Source organism: Amblyraja radiata, chromosome 33 (assembly GCF_010909765.2).
Source record: "Amblyraja radiata isolate CabotCenter1 chromosome 33, sAmbRad1.1.pri, whole genome shotgun sequence".
Classification (NCBI taxonomy): Eukaryota; Metazoa; Chordata; class Chondrichthyes; order Rajiformes; family Rajidae; genus Amblyraja; species Amblyraja radiata.
In genome coordinates this window covers 9803652-9829670 of record NC_045988.1, presented here as the reverse complement: position 1 = coordinate 9829670, position 26019 = coordinate 9803652, and the positions used below count along the sequence as shown (strand labels likewise).

Below are 26019 nucleotides of genomic sequence, written 5' to 3'. Positions count from 1 at the left end.
CTCAGCGGGTGCAGCAGCATCTATGGAGCGAAGGAAATAGGCGACGTTTCGGGCCGAAACCCTTCTTCAGACAATGAATTGAAGAAGGCTTCCAACCCAAAACGTCACCTATTCTTCTTCTCCAGAGATGCTGCCTGACCCATTGAGTTTCGCCAGCATTTTGTGTCCATCTGGATAAAAAGTTAATCTGTCTAGGTTTGACCGGTTTCTAGCATTGAAGGTGTGGGCCAAGTGCCGGTAGGTGGGGTTAACTGGAACAGTGTTCGCTGTGCGGAATGGCCAGTTTCCGCGCTGCACAACTCCGTGACTTTACACAAATTGTAAAATGAAAGGCTCTGTAAAAGAGCGATGCAAAAATGCACACAGGTCCATAAACTGAGACTCCATTCCCAAGCAGGACAGGGCCCATTGCCTCGTCCACAACTCTGTACCCGCCCTTACAAACAACTGTGTGGACACCGAAAACTGATGGGAAAACCCAGGAATCCCAGGAATCCTGTTCCCGGGCGATTTATTATTTTGAAAATCAGAGTATGACTCGGAATCCATAAATATTTCAGTTACAGGTTCCACCTGCAAACAATAAAGCTCTCCGCGCCCACACGACACCAACTGCACACGGTCTTCTTTGAAGGTTTAGACTTACAGCCCCGTTCAAGTAAACAGATGTATTGTTTTCATCTTGAGGTTCACCGCTAATATAAAACGCAGCATCACTGATCAAATATGCACGGGACAGTTACAGAGTTACAGACAGGAGCGTAAACAAATCCGTCCAAGCACCACCGTGACTGTTAGAAGTTGACACCTGACCACTCCTGATGCAGACAAAATGAGGAAGGTTCTGCAAGGGTACACAAAATTGCTGGGGAAACTCAGCGGGTGCAGCAGCATCTATGGAGCGAAGGAAATAGGCGACGTTTCGGGCCGAAACCCTTCTTCAGACTGATGGGGGGGGAGAAGGAAGGAAAAGGGGAGGAGGAGGAGGAGCCTGAGGGCGGGCGGATGGGAGGGTGGGAGGAGACAGCTAGAGGGTTAAGGAAGGGTAGGAGACAGCAAGGGCTAGCAAAATTGGGAGAATTCAATGCTAATGCCATCCGGACGCAAGGTCCCCAGACGGAATACGAGGTGCTGTTCCTCCAATTTCCGCTGTTGCTCACTCTGGCAATGGAGGAGACCCAGGACAGAGAGGTCGGATTGGGAATGGGAGGGGGAGTTGAAGTGCTGAGCCACCGGGAGTTCAGGTAGGTTATTGCGGACTGAGCGGAGGTGTTCGGCGAAACGATCGCCCAACCTACTGCAAGTCCTGGTTTAAACCGAAGATAGACACAGAATGCTGGAGTAACTCAGCGGGACAGGCGGCATCTCTGGAGAGAAAGAATGGGTGGCTGAAGAAGGGTCACGACCTGAAATGTCACCCATTCCTTCTCTCCAGAGGCTGCTCAGTTACTCCAGTATTTTGTCTATCTTCACCCCTGATGCAGTCCAGTCCATGTGAAACACCACACCGTACTGTCCATGTAGCATGTAGGACACGCAATGCCAATCTAATAAACAAAGCATGACAATTAGAGAAATATTGGTATCGGTTTAATATTGTCACATGTTGTGGGATACAGTGAAAGGTTTGTTTGCTTGCATGCTATCCAGTCAACTCATACTGTACATGAGTACATTCAAGCCACAAGTAACATAGGTAGTGCAACGAGGAAAATAACAGTGTTGGCGTGCTAGTCAGAGAGAAAGAGTAGATTTTTTAAAAAAAGCTCAGGGGCCGCAATCAGATAGTTATGGAGATCAGGACTAAACACTTAGCTTATGAGAGGACTGTTCAATAGTCTAATACCAAGGGGGAAGAACCGTTACTGTAACTGGTGGTCCGCGTGTTCCTCGGAGGCAGCTCTGGGTCGGCTGCGGGAGGCTCCCTGGGGCACGTAGTCTGAGCGGTGGCCGGAGGAGAGGGGACGCTGCGTTCACGGGCCGGTGACGAGGGGCCGGAGTGGAGTGGGTCGCTGGAGGCCCTGCAGCAGCCGTGGGCTCCATTAGATCGGGCGGTGCTCCAAGAGAGTGAGCACGTGGAACAGACGCAGCCTGCAGCGGCACGGAGCGGTGGTGGAGGACATTGACACATCGCCAGGCCAGACCGATCCCTGCAACTCCACGCCAGTACAGCCGCCAGGATAACGGGCCCTCATGGACAAGTCAAGACTCTGACACTTAAAAAAAAATTTGACATAGACAATAGACAATAGGTGCAGGAGTAGGCCATTTGGCCCTTCGAGCCAGCACCGCCATTCAATGTGATCATGGCTGATCATCCCCAATCAGTACCCCATTCTCCCATATACCTGACTCCACTATTTTTAAGAGCCCTATCTAGCTCTCTCTTGAAAGCATCCAGAGAACCTGCCTCCACTGCCCTCTGAGGCAGAGAATTCCACAGGCTTGAAGTATAAAAGATGATGCCTAAAAGGTGGCGACTGTTATGTGGTGACTAAGTGTCTTACACTCTTGTATGTAGTATGATTGTGTCTATTGTATAGTAGAACTGTCACTGAAGTGTACACATGACAACAAAGTACCATTGAACCATTGAGACATGTTGAAATAAACCAAGAGTGCTCTCTGGTGTTCAAAAGGGAACTGCAGATGCTGGAATATCGAAGGTACACAAGTTTCCCCAGCAATTTTGTGTGCTCTCTGGTGGTTGGTTTCATCACATTTCTCATGTCAGGCCCTCCTGTCTACACTTCATTGCTCCTTATACTTTGTTCATTGAGTTCAGTAACAATTAACCAAAATGTTAAAATGAAGTACACAACTTCACTGAAGAGCTCCGAAATGCTCCCGGTTGGTCCAACCTAAGATTTGATCTTTCATTAGATGTTTGGACTTTAGAGATGCATTGCAGAAACAGGCACTTTGGCCCACCGAGACCGTGCTGACCAGCAATCCTCCCGTACACTAGCACTATCCTTCACAATAGGGACAATTTAAAATATTACCAAAGCCAATTAACCCATACATTTTTGGAATTGGGGAGGAAACCGGAGCACCAGGAGAAAACCCACACGGTCACTGGGAGAAGGTACAAACTCCGTACAGACAGCACCCGTGGTCAGGAATGAACCTGGGTCTCTGGTGCTGTAAGGCAGCAACTCTACTGCTGCACCACTGTGCCACCCTGGTGTGTGTGTGTATATATATATTCAATAGTATATGGTCACACTGATCTGCTCTGTATTTATTTATTTATGCCTACTATATTCTGTTGTGCTGAAGCAAAGCAAGAATTTCATTGTCCTATCAGGGACACATGACAATAAACTCTCTTGAATCTTGAATCTTGAATTTTCAACTTCTCAATAAAGCAGGTGGGAACCTCACACCTCTGTAAAATGGCACCAATAATACCGTTGGCAAAACGAGTACGGTCACGTGCATTAATAGCTACCGAACAGCACCACCAATGTCCATGGTGATGACGTTCTTTGAGAGGTTGGTTATGAGAGGTCCTATCAACTGCTACCCCAGCTAGAACATAAACCCGCTACAATTTGCCTGCTGCCACAACAGATCTTGCCGGCTCTCCTCTCTGCACTGGGTCACTTGGATAATAAAAACGCATGCGTCAGGCTGTTGTTTGTAGACCACAGCTCAGGGTTTAACACCATCATTACTTCCAAGCTGGTTACCAAGCTCACGGAACTGGGTCTCTGCGAATCCCTCTACATCTGGGTCCATGTCTTCCTCACCAGCAGAAAACCATCAGTACTAATCTGCAACAACACTTATTCCTCGATAACCAACAGCACAGGGGCAACTCAAGGCTGCGTGCTCAGTCCCCTGCTTTACTCGCTCTGTACCAACGACTGTGTAGCCAGTCACAGTTCCAACTCCATCTTCATGTTCGCCGATGACACCACCGTTGTTGGACGAAATACGGATAATATAGGAGGGAGATTGATCATTTAACTGAATGGTGCTAGAATAACAACCTTGCTCTCAACGTCACTGAAACTAAGGAACTGATTGTTGACTTTGGAAGAGAACGGCCGAGGATCCACAAATTTGTCTTCATCGATGGGTTGGTGGCGGAGAGAGTCAAAATCTTCAAGTTCATGGGCGTGAGTATCTCTGAAGATCTGTCCTGGATCCAACACATCGATGCAATCATGAAGATAGCCCATCAACACCTCTACTTTGTCAGAAGATTCAATGTAAACGCTTACTCTCTTTTATAAACTTGACTGGTTGCATGGCGGCCTGGTTCAGCAACTCCAAAGCCCAGGAACAAAGAAGATAACAAAAAGTTGTGAACACTGCCCACTCCAATACTGACCTTCCAACCATCAAAGCGATCTATAGGAGTCGCTGCCTCAAAAAGGCAGCCAGCATCATCAAGGACCCACACCACCCTGGCCACACATGAATTTCACTTCTCCATCGGGAAAAAGATACGAGTATGAAAACTAACGTCCAGGTTCAGGAGCAGCTTCTTCCCACCAAACTTCGGCTATTCAACACTCCGAATTCCAACTAAACTACGAACCGTGAAGGAAAGAACTGCAGATGCTGGTTTAGATCCAAATAGACACAAAATGTTGGAGTAACTAAGGGGGACAGACAGCGTCTCTGGAGAGAAGAAATGGGCGACGATTCGGGTTGAGTCTGAAGAAAGGTCTCAAATCGAAACATTGCCCATTCCTTCCCTCCAGAGATGCTGCCTGTCCCGCTGAGTTACTCCAGCATTTTGTAAACTACGAACTGCCTTGGTTGCACTCGGGAATTTGGGCTTTTTGTTTTTGCACTATTGGGTTTTTTTTAATTTATTGAACTTCTTATTTTTTGTTTGTTTATTGTCTTAATTGTTTATTGTCTTCATTGTGTTGTGTTTACAGACCTGTTGTGCTGCTGCAAGTAAGAATTTCATTGCTCCATTTTGGTACAGATGGCAATTAAACGCTCAGTTGAGTTTATTGTCAGGTGTACTGAGGTATAGTCAAAAGCTTTTGTTGTGCTGACCAGCCAGCGGAAAGACAACATACGACTACAATCGAGCCATTACACTGCAGTTCCACCTCAGTTTCTCTTTCCCCCTGCAGTTTCATTTTTGCTTAGTTTGTGTATTTTTAGTTTAACTCAGAGACACAGCACGTAAACTGGCCCATCGGCCCACCGAGTCCGCACCGACCAGCAATCCCCGCACGTTAACACTAGAGACAATGTTACATTTATACCAAGCCAATTAACTTACAAACCTGTACGTCTTTGGAGCATGGGAGGAAATCGAAGATGTCGGAGAAAATCCATGCGGTCACGGGGAGAACGTACAAAGTTTGTATTCACAGCACCCAGAGTTGGGATCGAACCCAGGTCTCTGGCGATGTAAGGCAGCAACTCTACCGCTGCGCCACCGTGCCACCCAAATCAAATTCAGAGAAGGATTATTTTTATGAAAGTAGACATGACAACGTACCAATTTACTGCTGGCCATTGTGCTTTGTGATCCTTACCGTTGAATTTTTGCAGCAGGAATTCCATGAGGGTGGTTAAAGGCAGGGCACAGAGCGCCAACACAAACACCACGTTGAAATTCAGGCAGCCATTGATGAAGTAAAACGGCCAGGGTTCAGTACCTGGAGGGAGAGAAACAGAAAGGGAGTTGTTAATATCCCAACACAGCCAAGAATGAGATGCATCAAATGCATTTCCATTTGATGCTTTAATTTCATCATTGAACCAATGAGTGAGTAGAGTTATATGTGTAGGAAGGAGTGGCAGATGCTGGTTTACACCAAAGATAGACACAAATTGCTGGAGTAACTCAGCGAAACAGACTGCATCTTCGGAGAGAAGGAATTGGAGACCACGGTCTCGATCCGAAACATTACCCATTCCTTCTTTCCAGAGATGCTGCCTGTTCCACTGTGTTGCTCCAGCTCTTTGATTAGAGTTATAGTCACAGAATGGAAACAGGCCTTTGAATTCAACTTTCCCATGCCGATGAGTTATTGCCAGTGACCAGGCTACTTACTCCGTACTTGCTATTGTTTTGTTGAGAGTTTTATATCTTCCTTTTGGAAAATGGGAACTAACACCACAAATCTCATTGTCCTCCTCCAGTGGCTCCTCCTATCTCTCTCCCTCACCAAGACAGACAGGATCACAGCCGACCGACCGATCACAAGAGAGGGTGCTTCACAATTTTCAACCATCTTTTTTTTTTAAAAAGGACATTGTGAAAAGAAATGACTTCTGGCAGATTTAAGATCAAATTCAGAAGCCTTTATCTGATCCAAGAATCATTAACATGTGAAATATATTTCTAGGCAGAGTCCTGCACTCAACAACTTATTGTACTTCAAAAGACAACATGTTTTGATTGAAAGATAAATCAGGGGTTTTATGAACCGCTATGTGATCCATTCAATCAGAACCCATTCATCCTCTTAACATGCAGGGTCCAATAAACAGTGGCATGCACCTTCTCCAATGCAGCTCAGACAAGGTCCAGCACGGGCAGCTCCCTGGTGACACCCGTGTTCCCTTGCTGGCAAATGTCCGTGAACTTACAATTTCTTTAGACTTGTCGAGATACAGCATGGAAACTGACACTTCAGCCCACTATCCTACACACAAGGGACAATTTACAATTTTTTACCGAAGCCAATTAACCTACAAACCTGTACATCTTTGGAGTGTGGGAGGAAACCGGAGCTCCAGCAGAAAACCCACGCGGTCCCAGGGAAAATACACAAACTCCATACAGACAGCACCCGTAGTCAGGATCGAACCCAGGTCTTTAGTGCTGTAAAGCAGCAACTCTACCGCTGTGCCACCGTGCTGCCCCAAAGCAGCGAGGGGGAATGAAGGTCCATGAACATGCCGTTGATTTAGTTTAAAAAAATATATATATTTTTGGAATAACTCAGCAGGTCAGGCAGCATCGCTGGAGAGCATGGATAGGTGACGTTTCAGGTCGGGACCCTTTTTCAGACCGTTTATCTTCTGACTTATTTCATTCCCATGTAGCTACCACGGCACAGAGTCAGGATGTACCACATCCAATGACTGAGATAGACACAAAATGCTGGAGGTTTCGGGTCTGTTTCTGTGCTGTACCTCTACGATTCAGATGCTCAGACCCTTGACTGTATCTGTCATGCATGAAGAACTCTTGTGCTACAAGTCAGCTCCTGCTATAGAGGCCACTGTCATCTACACCAATGATTTGAATGGCGATGTTGTTAACATGGTTAATAAGTTTGCAGGTTCCACCAACATTGGTGGTGTAATGGACAGTGAAAAGGGTTATCTGTGACCACAACAGGAACAAGATGAACTAGGGATGTGGGCCACAAAAAGTTAGATGGAGTTTAACTACATTTTGAAAAGTAGAACCAGGGCAGGACTCACCACAGCAAGTGGTCGGGCGCTGGAGAGCGCTGGAGAACAGAGGGACGGACCTAGGTGCACAAGTACATAATCCCCTAAAATTGGGATACTAGTAGACAGATTGAAGGTGATGTTGGGCTCACTTGCCTTCAATCCATCAGGACACTGCGTACAGGAGTTGGACATCTTGTTACAACCACAAGAGTGGCAAGAGTGTGTAGTTCTGGCCACCAATCCTATAGAAATGATGTCATTAGGCTTAAACGGGTACAGGGAAGTTGCTGTTTCCAAGACTGCATGGCTTGACCTCTGCCATTGTTGCTCACTGTTCTACACCCTCCGTCTTAGATGTCTCCGCGTCACCGGTATGGTTTCTTGTGCAAGAGAGCAATTCTTCCGCATTTTTTTTTACAGGAGTTACGCTGCCAATGGCGTTTGCTTTCTCACTTACTGTCCTCGGGACGGGTGGCTCAATCGACACGCACAAGCCAGTTTACAACCATGTCTCAGTAAAAAAAATCCCGAAGTGTCGACACAAACAGCTCCAGACTGTGCTCACATCTCCAATTAAATTCAACAGGCACCCACAGTGTGAAGCCCAAATTAACCCGCACACAGAGAGAAACATGACACATTTTCACATCTTTCACTTAATGAGAACTATTGTCTCACACAAGCCGTGATTGGAATGCAGCTGGTGCACAATCGCAAGCAAATTAGAGACATTATAACGAGGTCAGGTATTTTAAGATAACGTGCATTAAAATGGGTGCAGTGTTGGTGAGGTGGCTCCATTGTTGCAGAGAACCACCGAACGAGGCAGGATCAGTCACTCCTTGATTCAAATTCACTTAATTAAGCAATCTGCAATTTACAAACGCCACATTTGAAAGGTTACACCTGTGGGAAAAAATGCTGAACCAGGTTGTGGAGACAGTTACTTTCTCCAGAAAAAGAATGATCTGATACAAGTGTTTGAGATAAATAAAGCTTGCTATTAAGTCTACCTGCACTTGTTGGCAAAAAGAGAAGTGGAGGCTGTAAGTTTGATTGCCTCAGATAAATTCAATAGATAATAGGTGCAGGTGTAGGCCATTCAACCCTTTGAGCCAGCACATTCATTCAATATGATCATGGCTGATCATCCACAATCTGTACTACGTTCCTGCCTTCTCGTCACATCCCCTGACTCCGCTATTTTTAAGAGCTCTATCTAACTCTCTCTTGAAAGCATCCAGAGAATTGGTCTCCACTGCCTTCTGAGGCAGAGATTTCCACAGATTCACAACCCTCGGTGTGAAAAGGTTTTTCCTCATCTGTTCTAAATGGCTTACCCCTCATTCTTAAACTGTGGCCCCTGGTTCTGGACTCCCCCAATATTGGTAACATGTTTCCTGCCTCCGACGTGTCCAAACCCTTAATAATCTTATATGCTTCAATAAGAGAGCTTCTCATCCTTCTAAATTCCAGAGTATACCAGCCCAGCCGCTCCACTCTATCAACATATGACAGTCCCGTCATCCCGGGAATTAACCTCGTGAACCTACGCTGTACTCACTTTTACTTGGGAATTGTGAGATGTGGAACGTTGCAAGGTGTAATTACAGGAAGGAACTTTACTTCTTTAAGAGGAAGCTACGTACGCTGGAGAGACTCAGCAGGTGTGGCAGCATCTATGGAGCGAAGGAAATAGGCAACGTTTCGGGTCGAAACCCTTCTTCAGACTGATGTGAGTGGGCGGGAGCGGGGGCGGGGGGGGGGAAGTAGAAAGAATAGATCATTGTTAGCTAGGGGAAGGTGACAACGAGGCATACAATGTAAAATTTAATCAGGTCCAGAGATGTTGCCTGTGCCGCTGAGTTACTCCAGCATTTTGTGTCTATCTTCGGTGTAAACTAGCATCTGCAGTTCCTTCCTACACGTTTCCGTTCTGTAAGCAGGTTATGATGGTTATGGTGGTTCATAGAATGTTCTGCAATGGCTGCGTCTCCTTCCCCTGGTCTGGGACCATCAACCACGGGTCCCCCAAGATTACCCAGTCCCTGACCTCCTCCATTGTCAGAGTGAGACCACACACAAAATGGAGGAACAGGACCACATATTCCGCTTGGGTAACTTACAACCCAACGATATTAACATTTCAAGTAATACCTCACCCCTTTCCTTTTCCCCAACCTCATCCCAGTGCACAGACATTTCATCTCCTCCATACATTCATCTTCCATCCCCAAGTCTCATATTCCCTTTTATCCTCCTTTCCCGCCTCCCTGTCCCCTTCCCCCAAACCCTCTCTCCGGCTTTTCATTTCACTCTTCCTCTCTTTCCTTATCTGACCCCACTTGAGTGAGGAATATGAGACTTGGGGATGGAAGATGTTTGTGTTAAATTTTTATTGTGTTTGTGTGTTCTTTATCATTGAACCGCTGCTAACAAATTCATTTCACTTGCACTTTATGTGCAATGTGACGAATAAAACTGATTGATTTATTGTGTCTTCATTTCACCTCTAGCCTTTGTCACCTACACCCATTTCCAACCCCGACTTGTATCCACCAATCACTCGCTAGGCTTTGCCCTGTCCCCACCTCTCTTTTCCAGCTTTCTTCCCCCCCCCCCCCCCTTTCTCAATCAGTCTGGTCCCTCCACAGATGCTGCCTGACCCACGGAGTTCATCCAGCGCTGTGTTATTTGCTCAAGATTCCAGCATCTGTAGTCTCTCGTGTTTCAACACTGCAGCATTGTTCTCTTAGCACTGGAGCCCATGTTTGGTAAATAACACCAAGACTCTCTCAGAATCAAGATTCGGCTCGCTGAAGTTGAGATCTTAACTTTGGATTGCACTCATGAGCCGGTATGGGTTTTTAACAATGCTTTATTTATAACAAGTCTAACCATGCCCGGTATAAATACCGTTCCACTGATCCAACATCGCTCACTGCTCCTCACATTATACAGTCTAATCGGTGGGTGGCGATGATGAGAAAATGATTCTGTCAAAGAGCCTCAGATAACATCACATGCCATGATCGGAAAGATGGAGCTGCTGAAACGATCACTCCCAGTGTGTGTGTGTGTGTGTGTGTGTGTGTGTGTGTGTGTGTGTGTGTGTGTGTGTGTGTGTGTGTGTGTGTGTAGATATACACACATATAGCAGCATTATTTTACATATATATGAATGTGTATATATACATAATATGTACACTATATACAAACATATGTACACACACAGCAGCATTATTTGTGTGTCTGCATGTATATATGCGTGCTTGTGTGCATGTGCATACATATACGTGTGGATGTACGTATGTGTGTGTCTATATATATATATATATATATATATTATATATGTGTGTGTAGGATGTAGACTCAAAATGCTGGAGTAACTCAGCGGGATAGGCAGCATCTCTGGAGAGAAGGAATGGGTGACGTTTCGGGTCGAGACCCTTCTTCAGACCTGTTTGTGTGTGTAAGTATATATATATATATACATTTTTGTGCATGTGTGCATATGTATATATACATACACGCGTTTGTGTGTGTATATACACATACATAAACACATATACAAGTTTGATACAGATGCTGGCTGACCCACTGAGTTTCCCCTGGCACTTTGTGTTTGTGTGCCTCCTTTAACTCCAGGTCCCGACTCCTCTTTCAAGAGGATACAAAATACACAGCTGATGTGAAGAGCAGGGAATTGCTGCCAGTGTCCCCGGGTCAACTTGCCTCTTCACCAACATCATTCACCCAACGAGGATGATGACGTTGTTAGTGGGAGCTTGCTGTGCACATTTGGCTGCATGTTTCCTGCATTACTGCATTACTGCATGTGTACCGCAGTCCCCAAAAAGCACCTTTGGATGTTCTGGAAACCTGCTTCATGAATTGAAGTTACTTGTTTTGAATAAATAAGTGAACAGCTCATAGCAAACAAGTTTTTGCTCAATGTGTAGGAAGGAACTGCAGATGCTGGTTTATACCGAAGAAAGACTCAAAGTACTGGAGTAACTCAGCAGGTCAGGCATCATCTCTGGAGAACATGGATTGTTGACGTTCTTAGGCCGGGATCCTTCTTTAGTTTTTGCTCAAAGTGGAGTTACACAAGTCACAACAGTGTGCGTTCACGCACACGACCAGAATCAAAGGTAATCCCAACGTGAAAGTTTGATAGAACCTTATTGCCAAACTTTGCAGTAACCCACTCAAGAACCTCGCGATTGAGATAGTGTTCGGAAGCAGGTCTTACAAACGCCCACAGTTCAGGGCCTGCCGTATGATCATGCACGCACGAGCACGCACGCGTGCGCACACACACATATCCACTGACCCCTTGCCAAACTTCCCCCCCCCTGTCCACTCACCCCTCTCCTCCTTCCTTATATGGACAACTCTCCCACACCCCCATCTCCCCCCCCCCCCCGCCCCTTCCACAGATCTCTCCTCCACCCTCCTGAATGCTGACCACACTCCCACCCACCTCCCCCATTCATGAATCCTCATATCCCCCCCACCCGTTGGACCCTCTCCCCTGTCCACAGCCCCTTCCCCCCTCCCATCTCATGAATCTCTGGGGTGAGGGTGGGATGAGGGAGAGGGTGGGGTGAGGGTGGGGTGAGGGTGGGGTGAGGGTGGGATGAGGGTGGGATGAGGGTGGGATGAGGGTGGGATGAGGGTGGGATGAGGGTGGGATGAGGGTGGGATGAGGGTGGGATGAGGGTGGGGTGGGGGTGAGGTTGGGGGTGAGGTTGGGGGTGAGGGTGGGGGGGGGGGTGGGGTGAGGGTGAGGGTGGGGTGGGGGTGAGGGTGGGGTGGGGGGTGGGGTGGGGGGTGGGGTGGGGGGTGAGGGTGGGGGTGGGGTGAGGGAGAGGGTGGGGTGAGGGAGAGGGTGGGGTGAGGGAGAGGGTGGGGGGTGAGGTGGGGGGTGAGGGTGGGATGAGGGTGGGATGAGGGTGGGGGTTGAGGGTGGGGGTTGAGGGTGAGGGTGGGGGTGAGGGTGGGGTGGGGTGGGGTGAGGGTGGGGGTTGAGGGTGGGGGTTGAGGGTGAGGGTGGGGGTGAGGAATCTGGTTCGTGTTTGTGGAGGAATCTCTACGATTGAGCAGCTGCAAAAAGGCCCCGATACTTTCGACAGCTTTTGAATGGATTTGCTGAGATGCTGCGCCCCATTATAAATAGCAACTTGCCTCTATATAAATAGTCATTCTTAGTCATCTAAATTGGGTTACGCTTGGGTGGTAGATTAACACAGTGATTAATAAAGTTTATTTTTAGTGATAAACACACTTTCGGCAGCATGAGGCAAAATGACTCAAGAATTGTTTTTTTGCTAGCTCAGTCATCGTGTGGAGACTGGGCGTGGGGGTGGAGGAGAGATGTAGAGGGGGTGGGGGGGGGAGAGAGGTGGGGGGGGAGAGAGGTGGGGGAGAGAGGTGGGGGAGAGAGGTGGGGGAGAGAGGTGGGGGGGGAGAGAGGTGGGGGGGAGAGAGGTGGGGGGAGAGAGAGGTGGGGGGGAGAGAGAGGTGGGGGGGAGAGAGGAGGGGGGGAGAGAGGTGGGGGGAGAGAGGAGGGGGAGAGAGGTGGGGGGGGGGGGAGAGGGGGGGGGGGAGAGAGGTGGGGTGGAGGGGAGAGAGGTGGGGGGGGGAGAGAGGTGGGGGGGGAGAGAGGTGGGGGGGGGAGAGAGGTGGGGGGGGAGAGAGGTGGGGGGGGGGGAGAGGTGGGGGGGGAGAGAGGTGGGGGGGGGAGAGAGGTGGGGGGGGGGGAGAGAGGTGGGGGGGAAGAGAGGGGTGGGGGACAGAGAGGTGGGGGAGAGAGGTGGGGGAGAGAGGTGGGGGGGGGAGAGAGGTGGGGGGGGAGAGAGGTGGGGGGGGAGAGAGGCTGGGTGGGGGAGAGAGGTGGGGGGGGGAGAGGTGGGGGGGAGAGGTGGGGGGGAGAGGTGGGGGGGAGAGGTGGGGGGGGAGAGGGGGGGGGGGAGAGGTGGGGGGGGGAGAGGTGGGGGGGGAGAGAGGTGGGGGGGAGAGAGGTGGGGGGGAGAGGTGGGGGGGAGAGGTGGGGGGGAGAGGTGGGGGGGAGAGGTGGGGGGGAGAGGTGGGGGGAGAGAGGTGGGGGGGAGAGAGGTGGGGGGGAGAGAGGTGGGGGGGAGAGAGGTGGGGGGGGGGGGAGAGGTGGGGGGGAGAGAGGTGGGGGGGAGAGAGGTGGGGGGGGAGATGTAGAGGGGGTGGGGGAGAGGGGTGGAGGAGAGATGTAGAGGTGGGGGGAGAGGTGGGGGGGGGAGAGAGGTGGGGGGGAGAGAGGTGGGGGGGAGAGAGGTGGGGGGGAGAGAGGTGGGGGGGGGAGAGAGGTGGGGGGGGGGAGAGAGGTGGGGGGGGGAGAGAGGTGGGGGGGGGGGAGAGAGGTGGGGGGGGGAGAGAGGTGGGGGGGAGAGAGAGGTGGGGGGGGAGAGAGGTGGGGGGGGGGGAGAGAGGTGGGGGGGAGAGAGGTGGGGGGGAGAGAGGTGGGGGGGAGAGAGGTGGGGGGGAGAGAGGTGGGGGGGGGAGAGGTGGGGGGGGGAGAAGAGTGCAGGGGACGAGAGAGGTGTAGGAAGTGGAGGTAGAAATCGCTGTGACTTGGTGCTAGATTATTGATCGTACCACAAATGGAAACATGCAATGTCAGATGTCTGCGTCTGTGTGTGCGTGGATAGTGTTAGTATACGGGGTAATCGCTGGTCAGGACGGACCCGGTGGGCCAAAGGGCTGTTTCCGCGCTGTATCTCTAAAGTCCCAGAAACATACTAATCTTCTCTGCACTTTGTCCAGCCCTGCCACAGACTGACGCCACGCTGAGGCAAGAGACTGCGACTGTGGAACAGGCCGGGGACAGATGACAAGTCGCTGACAACAATTGCAAACAGCCCACACTCACTCACGGCTCAGCGGGGCCATCGTGTGGTCAGATGGTGCACTGTAGCACGGCACAATGAGCATTCAATCTTCAACATTGACCTTTGAGTAAGTGAATAACAGGATGATACTTTATTGTTACATGTGACATGTCACAGTGAGATTCTTTGTTTTACATGCCCAAGGTAGGCAGAGAGTCGCCACATGGGAATGTCTCGGCCATTAATAACAACTCTTACAAATTCAATTATCCAGGTTTGCCAATTCCACATTTCCCAACAGATTTATGAAGAGATCCAGACATTTATAAAGCAGAATCAACATTCTGCTGGTGCCACACAATCTATCCAAGATATTATCTGCAAGAACTGTTTGGTGTATTATTTTAGGTAGACAATAGACAATAGGTGCAGGAGTAGGCCATTCGACCCTTCGAATCATCCACAATCAGTACCCCGTTCCTGCCTTCTCCCCATATCCCCTGACTCCGCTATTTTTAAGAGCCCTATCTAGCTCTCTCTTGAAAGCATCCAGAGATCCCGCCTCCACCGCCCTATGAGGCAGAGAATTCCACAGACTCACCACTCTCTGTGAGAAAAAGTGTTTCCTCGTCTCCGTTCTAAATGGCTTACTCCTTATTCTTAAACTGTGGCCCCTGGTTCTGGACTCCCCCAACATCGGGAACATGTTTCCTGCCTCTAGCGTGTCCAAGTCCTTAACAATCTTATATGTTTCAATGAGATACCCTCTCATCCTTCTAAACTCCAGAGTATACAAGCCCAGCTGCTCCATTCTCTCAGCATATGACAGTCCCGCCATCCCGGGAATTAACCTTGTAAACCTACGCTGCACCCCCTCAATAGCAAGAATGTCCTTCCTCAAATTAGACGAATTGGTAAAATTATTTCTATTACTTCCTGGTCCAGACAAATGTTCAGTATCGGGACGGGTGAGAATGAAACTCTTGTGGCTAGGTAACACAACTACAGATCAGAGCAATGTATTGCATAATTAAACTGGCCACCTTTATCAGAGGGGACACAGTAACGGCGGTGGGTGCTGGTGGGGACGGTGCAAGGGGGGGAGGGGGGAGAGCCTCACCGTAGATGTCGGGGCCGTGGGGGGTGAAGACATTGTAGACAATGATGCCCAGCGGAGCCACCACCAGTCGCCCGTAGTAGTAGCTGTCCACCACCACCAGAGGGAGCTGCGAACCAGGAGAAACATCTACATTTAGATAGCGCCTTACCCAGCCTCCCACCACCTCAAAGCTTCACAACGGACGAAGGACTTCTGGGGGCACAGTCGTTGTTGCAATTTGGGGGCCGTGGCACCGCAAGCCCTGACCAACAGCAAGGGGTCAGGGCACATCTGTGCTACAGTGAAGACAGTGAAACATATCCGGGACACCACAAGGAATTTGTCATATCGGTGTCCCGGCATCTTCGGTGGCAACAGGTATCTCCAAATGTAACAGCAGCTCCAACTGCTCTCTCCTGATGGGTCTCTACTTCTCACCCACCAGGCATTGGTTCCCAGTTCCACCCCCCCCCCCCACCCAGCTCCATCTGCCCGCCACACGCCCCCCCCCCCCCCCCTGCAACCTGTCAGCCCCCAACCTCACCCCTCCCCCCCACCCCCTCTTCATATCCACTGCCTGCCTGCAACACAATCAGTCCAGATGCAGGGACTCGACCTGAATCTGCAACCTTCCCTCTGCCTCCATGGATGCTGCCTGACTACTAATGTTTGTATATATGTGTGTGCATTTGTGAGAATGTGTATATATACACACACACACTGAACTTTTTTTTCTCTCCCGTTTATCATATTGTTTACAGTGTACGATGTTTACATATTCTGTTGTGCTGCAGCAAGTAAGAATTTCATTGTTCTATCTGGGACACACGACAATAAAACACTCTTGACTCTTGTCGGTATATGTGACAATAAACTAAACTATATGAACTATTTTCAAATCTGTGGCGGTACTTTTAGAAGTGAACAAATTTAAACAGACAGCTTTGATGTGCAACAAGTCAGTTGCTCTCCAGTGGTCCACACACCAACAGCAAGGCTGTCGAATGAGAACACAAAAGGAGTCAGTCAGCTCCTGAGATGTCTGTGGGGATGCTGTTTGCTTCACCTGCTCTGGTTTCATTTGCTACACTCTGTGAGTGGTCAGTGCAGTGATCCAGACCTAGGCTGGTGGAGGTCATGCTGTGATAATCGTCTCCTCCCACACTTACCAGGAAAACCAGGAGCGCCACAACTGCCCAGGTAATAAAACTCTGCAGCTTCCTCTTCAGTATCAGCAGGTCAAATGCTATCGGCAGCCTGCAGTAAGAGAACAAGTCATTAGATTACACAAAGAACTACAGATGCTGGTCTCCAAAAATAGCCACAAATTGCTGGAGTAACTTAGCGGGTCAGGCAGCATCTCTGGAGAACATGGATAGGAGAAGTTAGGCACAAAATGCTGGAGTGACTCAGCAGGGACAGGCAGCATCAATGGAGAGAAGGCCAAAACTCTGAACATTAATAGCCTATTATCTGTTATTTGCACATTATGAGTTTACTTATTCATGTGTGTATATATAGTTATATAATGGTATATGGACATGTTGATCTGTTCTGTATTCATGCCTACTATGTTCTGTTGTGCTGAAGCAAAGCAAGAGTTTCATTGTCCTATTAGGGACACATGACAATAAATTCTCTTGAATCTTGAATTTTGAATCTTGAATATACAATAGACAATAGGTGCAGGAGTAGGCCATTCGGCCCTTTGAGCCAGCACCGCCATTCAATGTGATCATGGCTGATCATCCCCAATCAGTACCCCGTTCTGGGTGACGTTTGGAATGGGTGACGTTTCAGGTCGAGACCCTTCTTCAAAAGCTGCCTGAACTGCTGAGTTACTCCAGCATTTTCTGCCTATTTTTGGTTTAAACCAGCATTTGCAGTTCCCTCCTATGGATAGGTGGCGTGTTGGCTTGGACCCTGCTCGAAGGCCCAGAAGGATCCAGACCCGATACGTCACCTATCCATGTTCTCCAGAGATGCTGCCTGACCCGCTAAGATACTCCACCACTCTGTGTGTCTATTTTTTTTTTTTAAGTTATTGGATTAATTTTGTTAATATCTATTATGAAGAAACATTATGAGACCACTCAGAAAACAGCCTGTTGAATAAACACAGCAAAGCTCAAGACAAACAGAAGGGGTTTTCTCCACACCCCCCTCACTCATCCTCATGCAAAGTGTTGTGAACCATGAACAAGCCTTACACAACAGGAGAAGCACGACTGGCTGGGACATGGGGTATTAATTGAACGGAGCACTTTTTGTTATGGTCTGCATTGCTACAGTGTACCGGCTACTAAAGAGTTAAAAAATAGATTTTCAGATTTTTAGAATTTTAATTCTTAATTTTTGAATTAGAATTTTAGTTTTTTACATTACAATTTGGTTACAAAATCAAAAACAGAAGAGGGGATTGAATGGTGGAGTGGGCCCGATGGGCTGAATGGCCTCATTCTGCTCCTATGTTTTATGGTCCCGTTGTGCTGTATCATTCAGCAACCCCCCACGCACTAACCCGAGGTTGACCAGTGTAGCATCAGGGAGCCGCGTTGGAGGAGGCCCTTACCCAAGGACGGCGCTGAAGGGCCATCCGACGATGGCTCCGGCCGCCACGCCCAGCACCGCCACCGCGTCCCGCTCCGTGAACCAGCCCGTCATGGCGATCAGTGTGGTGTACATGCAGAAGCTGCTGGGAAGCAAGGCTGCAAGAGAGAGCGAGGCAGAGAGAGCAATGGGCCACAGTCCTGGTGGGTGAGACATCGGGCAGGGACGATACCAAGGGCAGTGAGGGGGGAATACATGGGGCAGCAACCCAAGGGCAGTGAAGGGGGAGGGAAGAGAGACATAGGGCATGGACATCAATGACAGTGTGGTGTTGGGGGGAATTCACTCATCCCTTTCCACCCAAACCACCTCCTCCCCAGATACTTTCCCCTTCAACCACAGGAGATGAACACCTGCCCATATACCTCCTCCCTCACTTCCATCCAGGGACCCCAGTAGTCCTTTAGATGGGACAGAGTTTCACATGCACCTCCTCTAACCTCGTCTACTGCATCCGGTGCTCCCGATATGACAGTATGCTTTCCCTTTGCATTTAACCTCCAAAAACACAACACCTCACTCTTGTCCAGATTAAACTCCATCTGCCACTTCTCCACCCAAATATCCAACTGGCCCATATCCTGCTATATTCTTTGACAACCTTCCTCACGATCCAAACCTCTGATTAATTAGAACTGCATTTTTATCCAGATCCTTATATATACTACAGACAAGAGTTCCCAGCACTGATCCCTGCAGAACACCTCTGCCTCCTGTCTTCTAGAGCTAAGCCATCTTCATATCCAACTCACCATGTGCACCAGCCTAGCACGAGTACCTTTGTCAAAAGTCCATGTAGACAACATCCACTGCCATATCCTCACCAATTATCTTTGACAATTCTTCAAAAAACTCAGTCAAACTTGTGAGACAGGAAGGTCGACACAAATTGCTGGAGGAACTCAGCGAGATCGGCAGCATCTCTGGAGAGAAGGAATGGGTGACGTTTCATGTCAAGACCCTTCTTCAGACAGGACCTCTCCTGCAGAATGTCACGCATATTATCCCATATATATCCATGCTTTTCCAAATACGACTCAATCCTATCCCCAGGAATCTTCTCCAATAGTTTCCCTACCATGGATGTAAGTCTCACTGCCCTATGATGTCCTAGGTCGTCTCTATTGTCCTTCAACGCACATCACTGGCCATTCTCCAGTTCTCTGGGAGCTCACCTGTGGCTAAAGTGGACACAAAGGTCTCCATCAAGGCATCTGCAATCTTCTCTCTTGCCTCTATCAATAACCTGGGATAGATCCCATCAGACTGTGGGAACTTAACCACCTTAACGTTCTTCAAAAAACCCAACACCCATCCTTCTTGATATCAACATGCGCAAGCATCAGCTTACCCCTCCCTGATCTCGCCATCCTGCTTTACCTTTGCGTTGGGTGAATACAGTGGCAAAGTTCTCATTGAGGACCTCACACTCTTCCTCCGGCTCGGAGCATAGATTCTCCTCTTCCGCCCTTGACTGATCCTACCGTCTTCCTAGCTACCCACCGGTTTCTAATACATAAATAAAATGGTGCCTTGGCATTCTCTTCAATCCATCTCACCAAGGACATTTCACGGACCCTCTCGGCCCCTCCCGATTCCCATTTAAGTTCTCCCTTTATATCCCTCAGGGGTTTGTCTGATCTCAGCTTCCAAAACCATACATCTGCTAACTGACGAAGTCAAACGAGGAAGGTCCAATCACTCCCAGATTCCCCCGATCCCCTCTCATCCTGGGTGTTACTCTGTCCGTTTGGACAAGACTCCCCCGTGACTTACCCGCAGCGGAGCAGAACATTCCCGTACTCAAAACCAAGAACGCCAACATCAGTCGCCCCACGTGGAGACCAAACTTCTTGCAAACGGCTCTATAACACAAACCAGCAGATTCTCCGTTAGTACCAAGGGGTGCTGAGACAAAGAAGCAGTGGCTCTGCCCCAGTCATTAACAATTGTCTAAATATCAGGGCTCATTTGGTCAGGGTCGGGAGGTCAGTGACAGTGGAGGCTGTCAAAGGTTGTCAAAGAATACTGCAGGATATAGACCAGTTGGGTGGAGAAATGGCAGAAGGAGTTTAATGTGGACAAGTGTGGGGTGCTGTGTTTTTGGAGATTAAATGTGACAGGGTTATTATCCAACCCTTTATTTTAATTTAAAAAAATAATTACAATAATATGTACAATTCTGAATTATTCTAAACAAATCCCACCACTATAGTACAAGTAAAACCAATATTCTTAAATTACTCAAGAAGGGACTGCAGATGCTGGAAAATCGAAGGTACACAAAAATGCTGGAGAAACTCAGCGGGTGCAGCAGCATCTATGGAGCGAAGGAAATAGGCAACGTTTCGGGCCGAAACGTTGCCTATTTCCTTCGCTCCATAGATGCTGCTGCACCCGCTGAGTTTCTCCAGCATTTTTGTGTACCTTCCATTCTTAAATTACTATTTCCCCATCTTAGTAACGGATGCATTCTACACCCTGCGGTCCCGGATATCCTCCAGGGTGCCCACGCACAGCGGGTGGTCCCTCTCGGGTGCGAACCTGGAACCCCGGAGAAGGAGTAGGCAGCTGGCTCGGGCTGAGCCCTCTTCCGCCTGGCACCAGAGCTCGCGGATGGCCAGCTTGGCCAAGCCCAGGAGCTGCCCAACCAGCACAGCTTCAGCCCGACCCTCTCCGCTACGCACACGGTGTCCAGAGATGAGGACGGTGGGTGTGAAGTGTAGCCCCTATTGTCCAACCCTGAGCCATGCTGAGTGCAGGAGGCACCCCGGACAAGGAAGGTCCAATCTCACAGTTTTTAATATTCTTATCACAAAGCAGGAACACGTCCGAGACACTATGCTGACTTACTTGTAAAAGTACAGCTCACAAACACAGCAGAAGAAGGCTAAGAGACATCGCAAGAAATAGAAGACAAGTACCTGTAAACAGAAACACCTGTTGTGATAAAGCCAACTGTGGATTCAACTTTAATGATATTAAACAGCTGTCAATGCAGTTTCACAAAGTGCCGCGCACTGCGCTCAACCTTTCTCTGCCCCTGAACAAAGCTCAACCACTAAGGGTGCAGCACATTACAGGCCCTTAAGCATCGCCTTGGTCGGAGGGAAGTTACCGAAGATGGGGAACAGTATCTACTCACGTCTGAAACAACATGGGGTAACTCATGGGTGGGTTGCATCTGTGGAGTTAAAATGGAGAATCCATGTTGAGGCAAGAACCTTCGTCCAGCCTGAAGAAAGGTCCCGACCCGAAATATGGTCCCTCCATGCTCTCCACAGCTGCTGTCCAACCCGCTGAGTTCCACCAGCACTTTGGTTCTTGCTCAAGATTCCAGCATCTGCAGTCTCTTGCGTCTCTGGTCTGATGAGGGATAGTCATCATGGCATTGTGTAGAGGAGGTCGTGTCTCACAGAATTTATTGTATTTATTGAGGAGGTGACGAACATGGTTGATGACGATAGGACAGTGGATGTTGACCACATGGTCCATGGAAGGTATTGCACTTTGCAAGGTCAAACGTAAAAGGAAACAGTAAATAGCAGGACCCTGGTCTGAGACCCACCACTGATCGTTGCAAACCAACGCTGGTCTCAGCCCTCTAGTCAGAACGTATACATACGTAAATGTGTAGACAACACAAACATTGGTGTTGTGGATAATGCAGAAGGTTGTCAAGGATGCAGTGGTCATGGTGGTGCAGCGGTAGAGTTGCTGCCTTACAGCGAATGCAGCGCTGGAGACCCGGGTTCGATCCCGACTATGGGTGCTGTCTGTACGGAGTGTGTATATTCGCCCCGTGACCTGCGTGGGCTTTCTCCCAGATCTTCGGTTTCCTCCCACATTCCAAACACGTACAGGTTTGTAGGTTAATTGGCTTGGTAAATGTAAAAATTGTCCCTAGTGGGTGTAGGATAGTGTTAGCGTGCGGGGATCGCTAGTCAGCGCGGACCCGGTGGGCCGAAGGGCCTGTTTCGGCGCTGTATCTCGAAACTAAACTAAACTAAGCAGGATATAGATCAGATGGAAATAGGAGCTAAGAAATGGCTGATGGGGATTAAGTGTGAGTTGTTGCGCTTTGGGAGGTCAAATGTAGGATCCTCAGGAGCACTGATGTTCAGAGGGATTGTTGGCTGCAGGTGCAGAACTCAAACTGGCAACACAAGTGGAGAGGGTGGCAAAGAAGGCTCTATGGTTTTACACTGTGTTTGTTCAGTAATCGTTACTTTCTGGAAGTGACAGGTATTACATCGAACCTCGGGTAATTAGGATGCTCTCCTTCGGATAGAGGCCGGGAAAGCTGTAGTGTAATTGTACACAATGGTGCAGAGCTCTGACTGAGGATAAACTGCTGAGAATTGGAGAAAGATAATATCAAAGATAATTGGAGAAAGACACATTGAGAATAGGAACTCTTTTTGTGAAAAGCAGCAAGCCGCGCTGTGGAGGGGCTGCCGTAAAGGGCAAAAGAAGCAGATTCAATAGAGACATTCCCTCGGGAATTGGAAAAGGTTGCAAGGTGGTGAGAAGTGAGCAGTGTAGCGGCAGTAATTGGCAGCTGCATCTGAAGATCGATCGGCTGAAGCTGCAGGTATCCGTGGTTGACAAAATGCCAAGTGCTCTGTGCATAGAGATACAGCGTACTGTTCAGTTTAGTTTATTGTCACGTGTACCAAGGGACAGTGAAAAGCTTTTTGTTAGGTGCTAACCAGTCAGCGGAAAGACTAGACATGATTACAATCGATCCGTCCACAGTGTACAGATACATGATAAAGGGAATAACATTTAGTGCAAGATAAAGTCCGGTATAGTCCAAGGATCTCCAATGAGGTCGATGTTAGCTCAGATCTGCTCTCTAGTGGGTGACAGGATGGTTCAGTTGCCTGATAACTGCTGGGAAGAAACTGTCCCCGAATGTGGAGGTGTGCGTTTTCACACTTCTGTACCTCTTGCCTGGTGGGAGAGGGGAGAAGAGGGAGTGGCTGGGGTGAGATTGATCCTTATTAAGTTGCTGGCCCTGCTGAGGCAGCGTGAAGTGTAGATGGAGTCAATGGAAGGGAGGTTGGTTTGTGTGATTCCCTGGTCTGCGTCCACAATTATCTGCCACTTCTTGTGGTCTTGGATGGAGCTGTTCCCAATCCATGCTGTGATGCATCCCGTTTAAAATGCTTTCTATGGCGCATCTGAGGAGGTTAGTGAGAGCTGTTAGGGACATGCCGAACTTCCTAAGCCTTTCAAGGAAGTTGAGGCGTTGGTATGCTTTCTTCGCCATTGCTTTGATACAGCTAGTCCGGGACAAGTTGCTGGTGATATTTACTCCTAGCAAGTTGAAGCTTTCAAACATCTCTACATCAGTGCCGTCAATGTATACCAGGGTATGCGTACCACTTGAAGTCGATCACAATCTCTTTTGTCTTGCGCCATGGCAATCAATGGTTCTCAGGCACTGGAGCCATGGCTGAAGGTCACACACAGACCTCCTGTAATTTAGACAAGGGGGATTCCATGGCAGAGAACAAACAACATCAACAGGAGTGTGGATGGGATCTGAGGGTGACCAAGACTTGGTCGGAACTATTTAACAGGCATGAACTCAACCAGCTGGCCTTTGGCAACATTCCTGCAACTTCCATGCTCGGCTTAGTCCCAGCACCATTCCAGGTTCATTGAAATGACAATGTGGATTGGAGCTCCCATCTCCAGCTTGCCTGCGGTTTTATCAACCACCACGCATGTAAATAAATGCCGTGCCTTGTTAGTTGGACTTGACCTTGTACTGCAGCCATCTCTCTGACCACAGTGAACGAGAATATAGAGTGATACAGTGTGGACACAGGCCCTTCGGCCCACTTGCCCACACTGGTCAACATGTTCCAGCTACACTAGTCCAGGACATGTTAGCCGGTGTGGGCAAGTTGGCCAAAGGTCCTGCTTCCACACTGTGTCACTCTATATTCTCGTTCACTGTGGTCAGATAGATGGCTACAGTACAAGGCCAAGTCCAACTAACAAGGCACAGCATTTATTTACAATACGTTTATTGGAGTTTTACCTTCTGCTCGCAGCGGCGACCCAGGCCTGCACAGCTTGCCTTTTGTAGATGTTCCTTGATCTGCCTTGGTGTGGTGAGTAGAGAGGGCAGCTATGCGGTGGTGTGCTCCTCCTGCAGATGTGGGAAGTCAGGGAGACTTCCAGTGTGGGAAGTGGGTCCAACTGCAGCTCCTTACAGACCGCGTTAGCGAACTGGAACAGCAGCTGGATGACCTCAGGATCACCCAGGAGACAGAGGTCACAGATAGGAGTGACAGTGAGAAGGTCACGCCTTGGGCAGGGGCCGGAGGTAGATTGGTGACCACCTGAAAAGGCAGTAAGCAGAGTGCTGTGGCCATTCCTCTTGACAACAGATACTGGATACTGCTGGCGGGGATGACTGGTCAGGGGAGAGCAGTAATGGAACGTATTAACAGTGTACAGTCCAAACATCTGCTATGCACTGGCTCCACAAACACTAGTGTGGACTCCGTACATTGAAATATTTCACTCCAGCACCGGAGTTAAACACAGGAACTACTTATTCACGCTAAATCTTAGAACTGTATAGCATAGAAACAGGCCACTCGGTCCAATTATTCCATGCTGACCAGTGGGCACCTTTCTGTTTTGACACTATTTCTCAGCGCGGGTCCATTGCCCCCCCCTCCCCATTCCCTCTTTGAAAGTGCACATTATTATAAATTTCAACGTACCTTTCACACTTCACACCCTAATGTACAGAGAAACAGTACAGGTAAATATATGCCTCTAATGTACAGATAAACGTACCCCTAATATACAGGTAAATGTGTCTCTAATGTATAGGGACGCAGTACGGGTAAAGGTACCCCCTAATGTAGAGGGAAACAGCGGGCAGTTCAGAAATACCTTTCAATAAAACACACCTTGTTGGTTTGCAAGATTTTGGCATGGAACCAGGCAGGTAAAACGTGGAGCCATAGGTAAGCGTAAGAACGAATAGCGTACACCGGAGAATATTCCCAAGTCTGGAATCCCGTTCCATACAACAGAAAATGGATCTGGAAACAAAGACATGAAACATAAATCACATGTTCAACAATTTAATCTTCTTGCAACTGCATCTTACTGTCATTTTGTGTGATCACCCATCTACTTCTGAGCCCTACCCTAAGCATAACTCCTCACTGTAAATCCTATCTGTGACCTCCTCAGTCTCCTGGATGATCCTGAGGTCATCTAGCTGCTGCTCCAGTTCCTTAATGTGGTCTGTAAAGAGCTGCAGCTGGATGCACCTCCCACACTGGAAGACTCCCTGACTTCCCACATACTGCAGGAGGAGCACACCACCGCCTAGCTGCCCTTTCTACTGCACTAGACCAAGGAGGACCAAGGAACATCTACAAAAGACACCTGCGGTGCAGACTCGAGTCGCCGCTGCGACCAGAAGGTAAAACACGTTGATGAACTTATTGTAACTTTGTCGGCACCAAAACACGTGGGGACTCTGTGTAACTGTGGTATGATTTTACTGGGTCATATGCAAACAAACCATTTCACTGCACCGATGTACTTGTGACAATAATGTACCACTGACGCATTGAATAGAAAGGGGTTAAGGAAAGAGCGTTCACGTCAAGGCCCTGTTTCCACCAATTTTTCTACCACCACGCACAAGAAGCACAAGAAGCGACAAGACAGACACCATTGTGCAGGTGCCAAGTAATGTGTTCAGCTCTGGCTGAACAATTTCTCATCTTGTATGTGGACTCGATGAGAAGAAGATTGAATAGAAAGTAAGATCCTCTCCGAAGTATCTTATTTAGTTTAGTGACACAGTGTGGAAACAGGCCCATCGACCCACTGAGTCCCCGCCTACCAGCGATCCCCTACACTAGCACTACACTACACACTAAGGACTATTTACAATTCTTACCAAAGCCAATTAACCCACAAACATGTGCGTCTTTGGAAAGTCGGAGGAAACCCAAGCAGGTCACAGGGAGAATGGACAAACTCTGTACAGACAGCACCCGT

At 48.7% G+C, this 26019-nt stretch overlaps 1 protein-coding gene across 1 annotated transcript in view; it reads right to left on the bottom strand.

The window, feature by feature from the left end:
• alg9 (ALG9 alpha-1,2-mannosyltransferase) overlaps positions 1 to 26019 on the bottom strand; it is an 81862-nt gene that overhangs the window by 53512 nt on the left and 2331 nt on the right. The window contains exons 3-9 of the mRNA XM_033049951.1: positions 24909 to 25043; positions 20821 to 20891; positions 19744 to 19832; positions 17930 to 18065; positions 16527 to 16614; positions 15379 to 15484; positions 5517 to 5639 (exon numbers count right to left, since the gene is read on the bottom strand). Of these exons, the coding sequence (XP_032905842.1) occupies positions 5517 to 5639; positions 15379 to 15484; positions 16527 to 16614; positions 17930 to 18065; positions 19744 to 19832; positions 20821 to 20891; positions 24909 to 25043 (748 nt within the window). The remainder of the gene's footprint in view (positions 1 to 5516; positions 5640 to 15378; positions 15485 to 16526; positions 16615 to 17929; positions 18066 to 19743; positions 19833 to 20820; positions 20892 to 24908; positions 25044 to 26019) is intronic.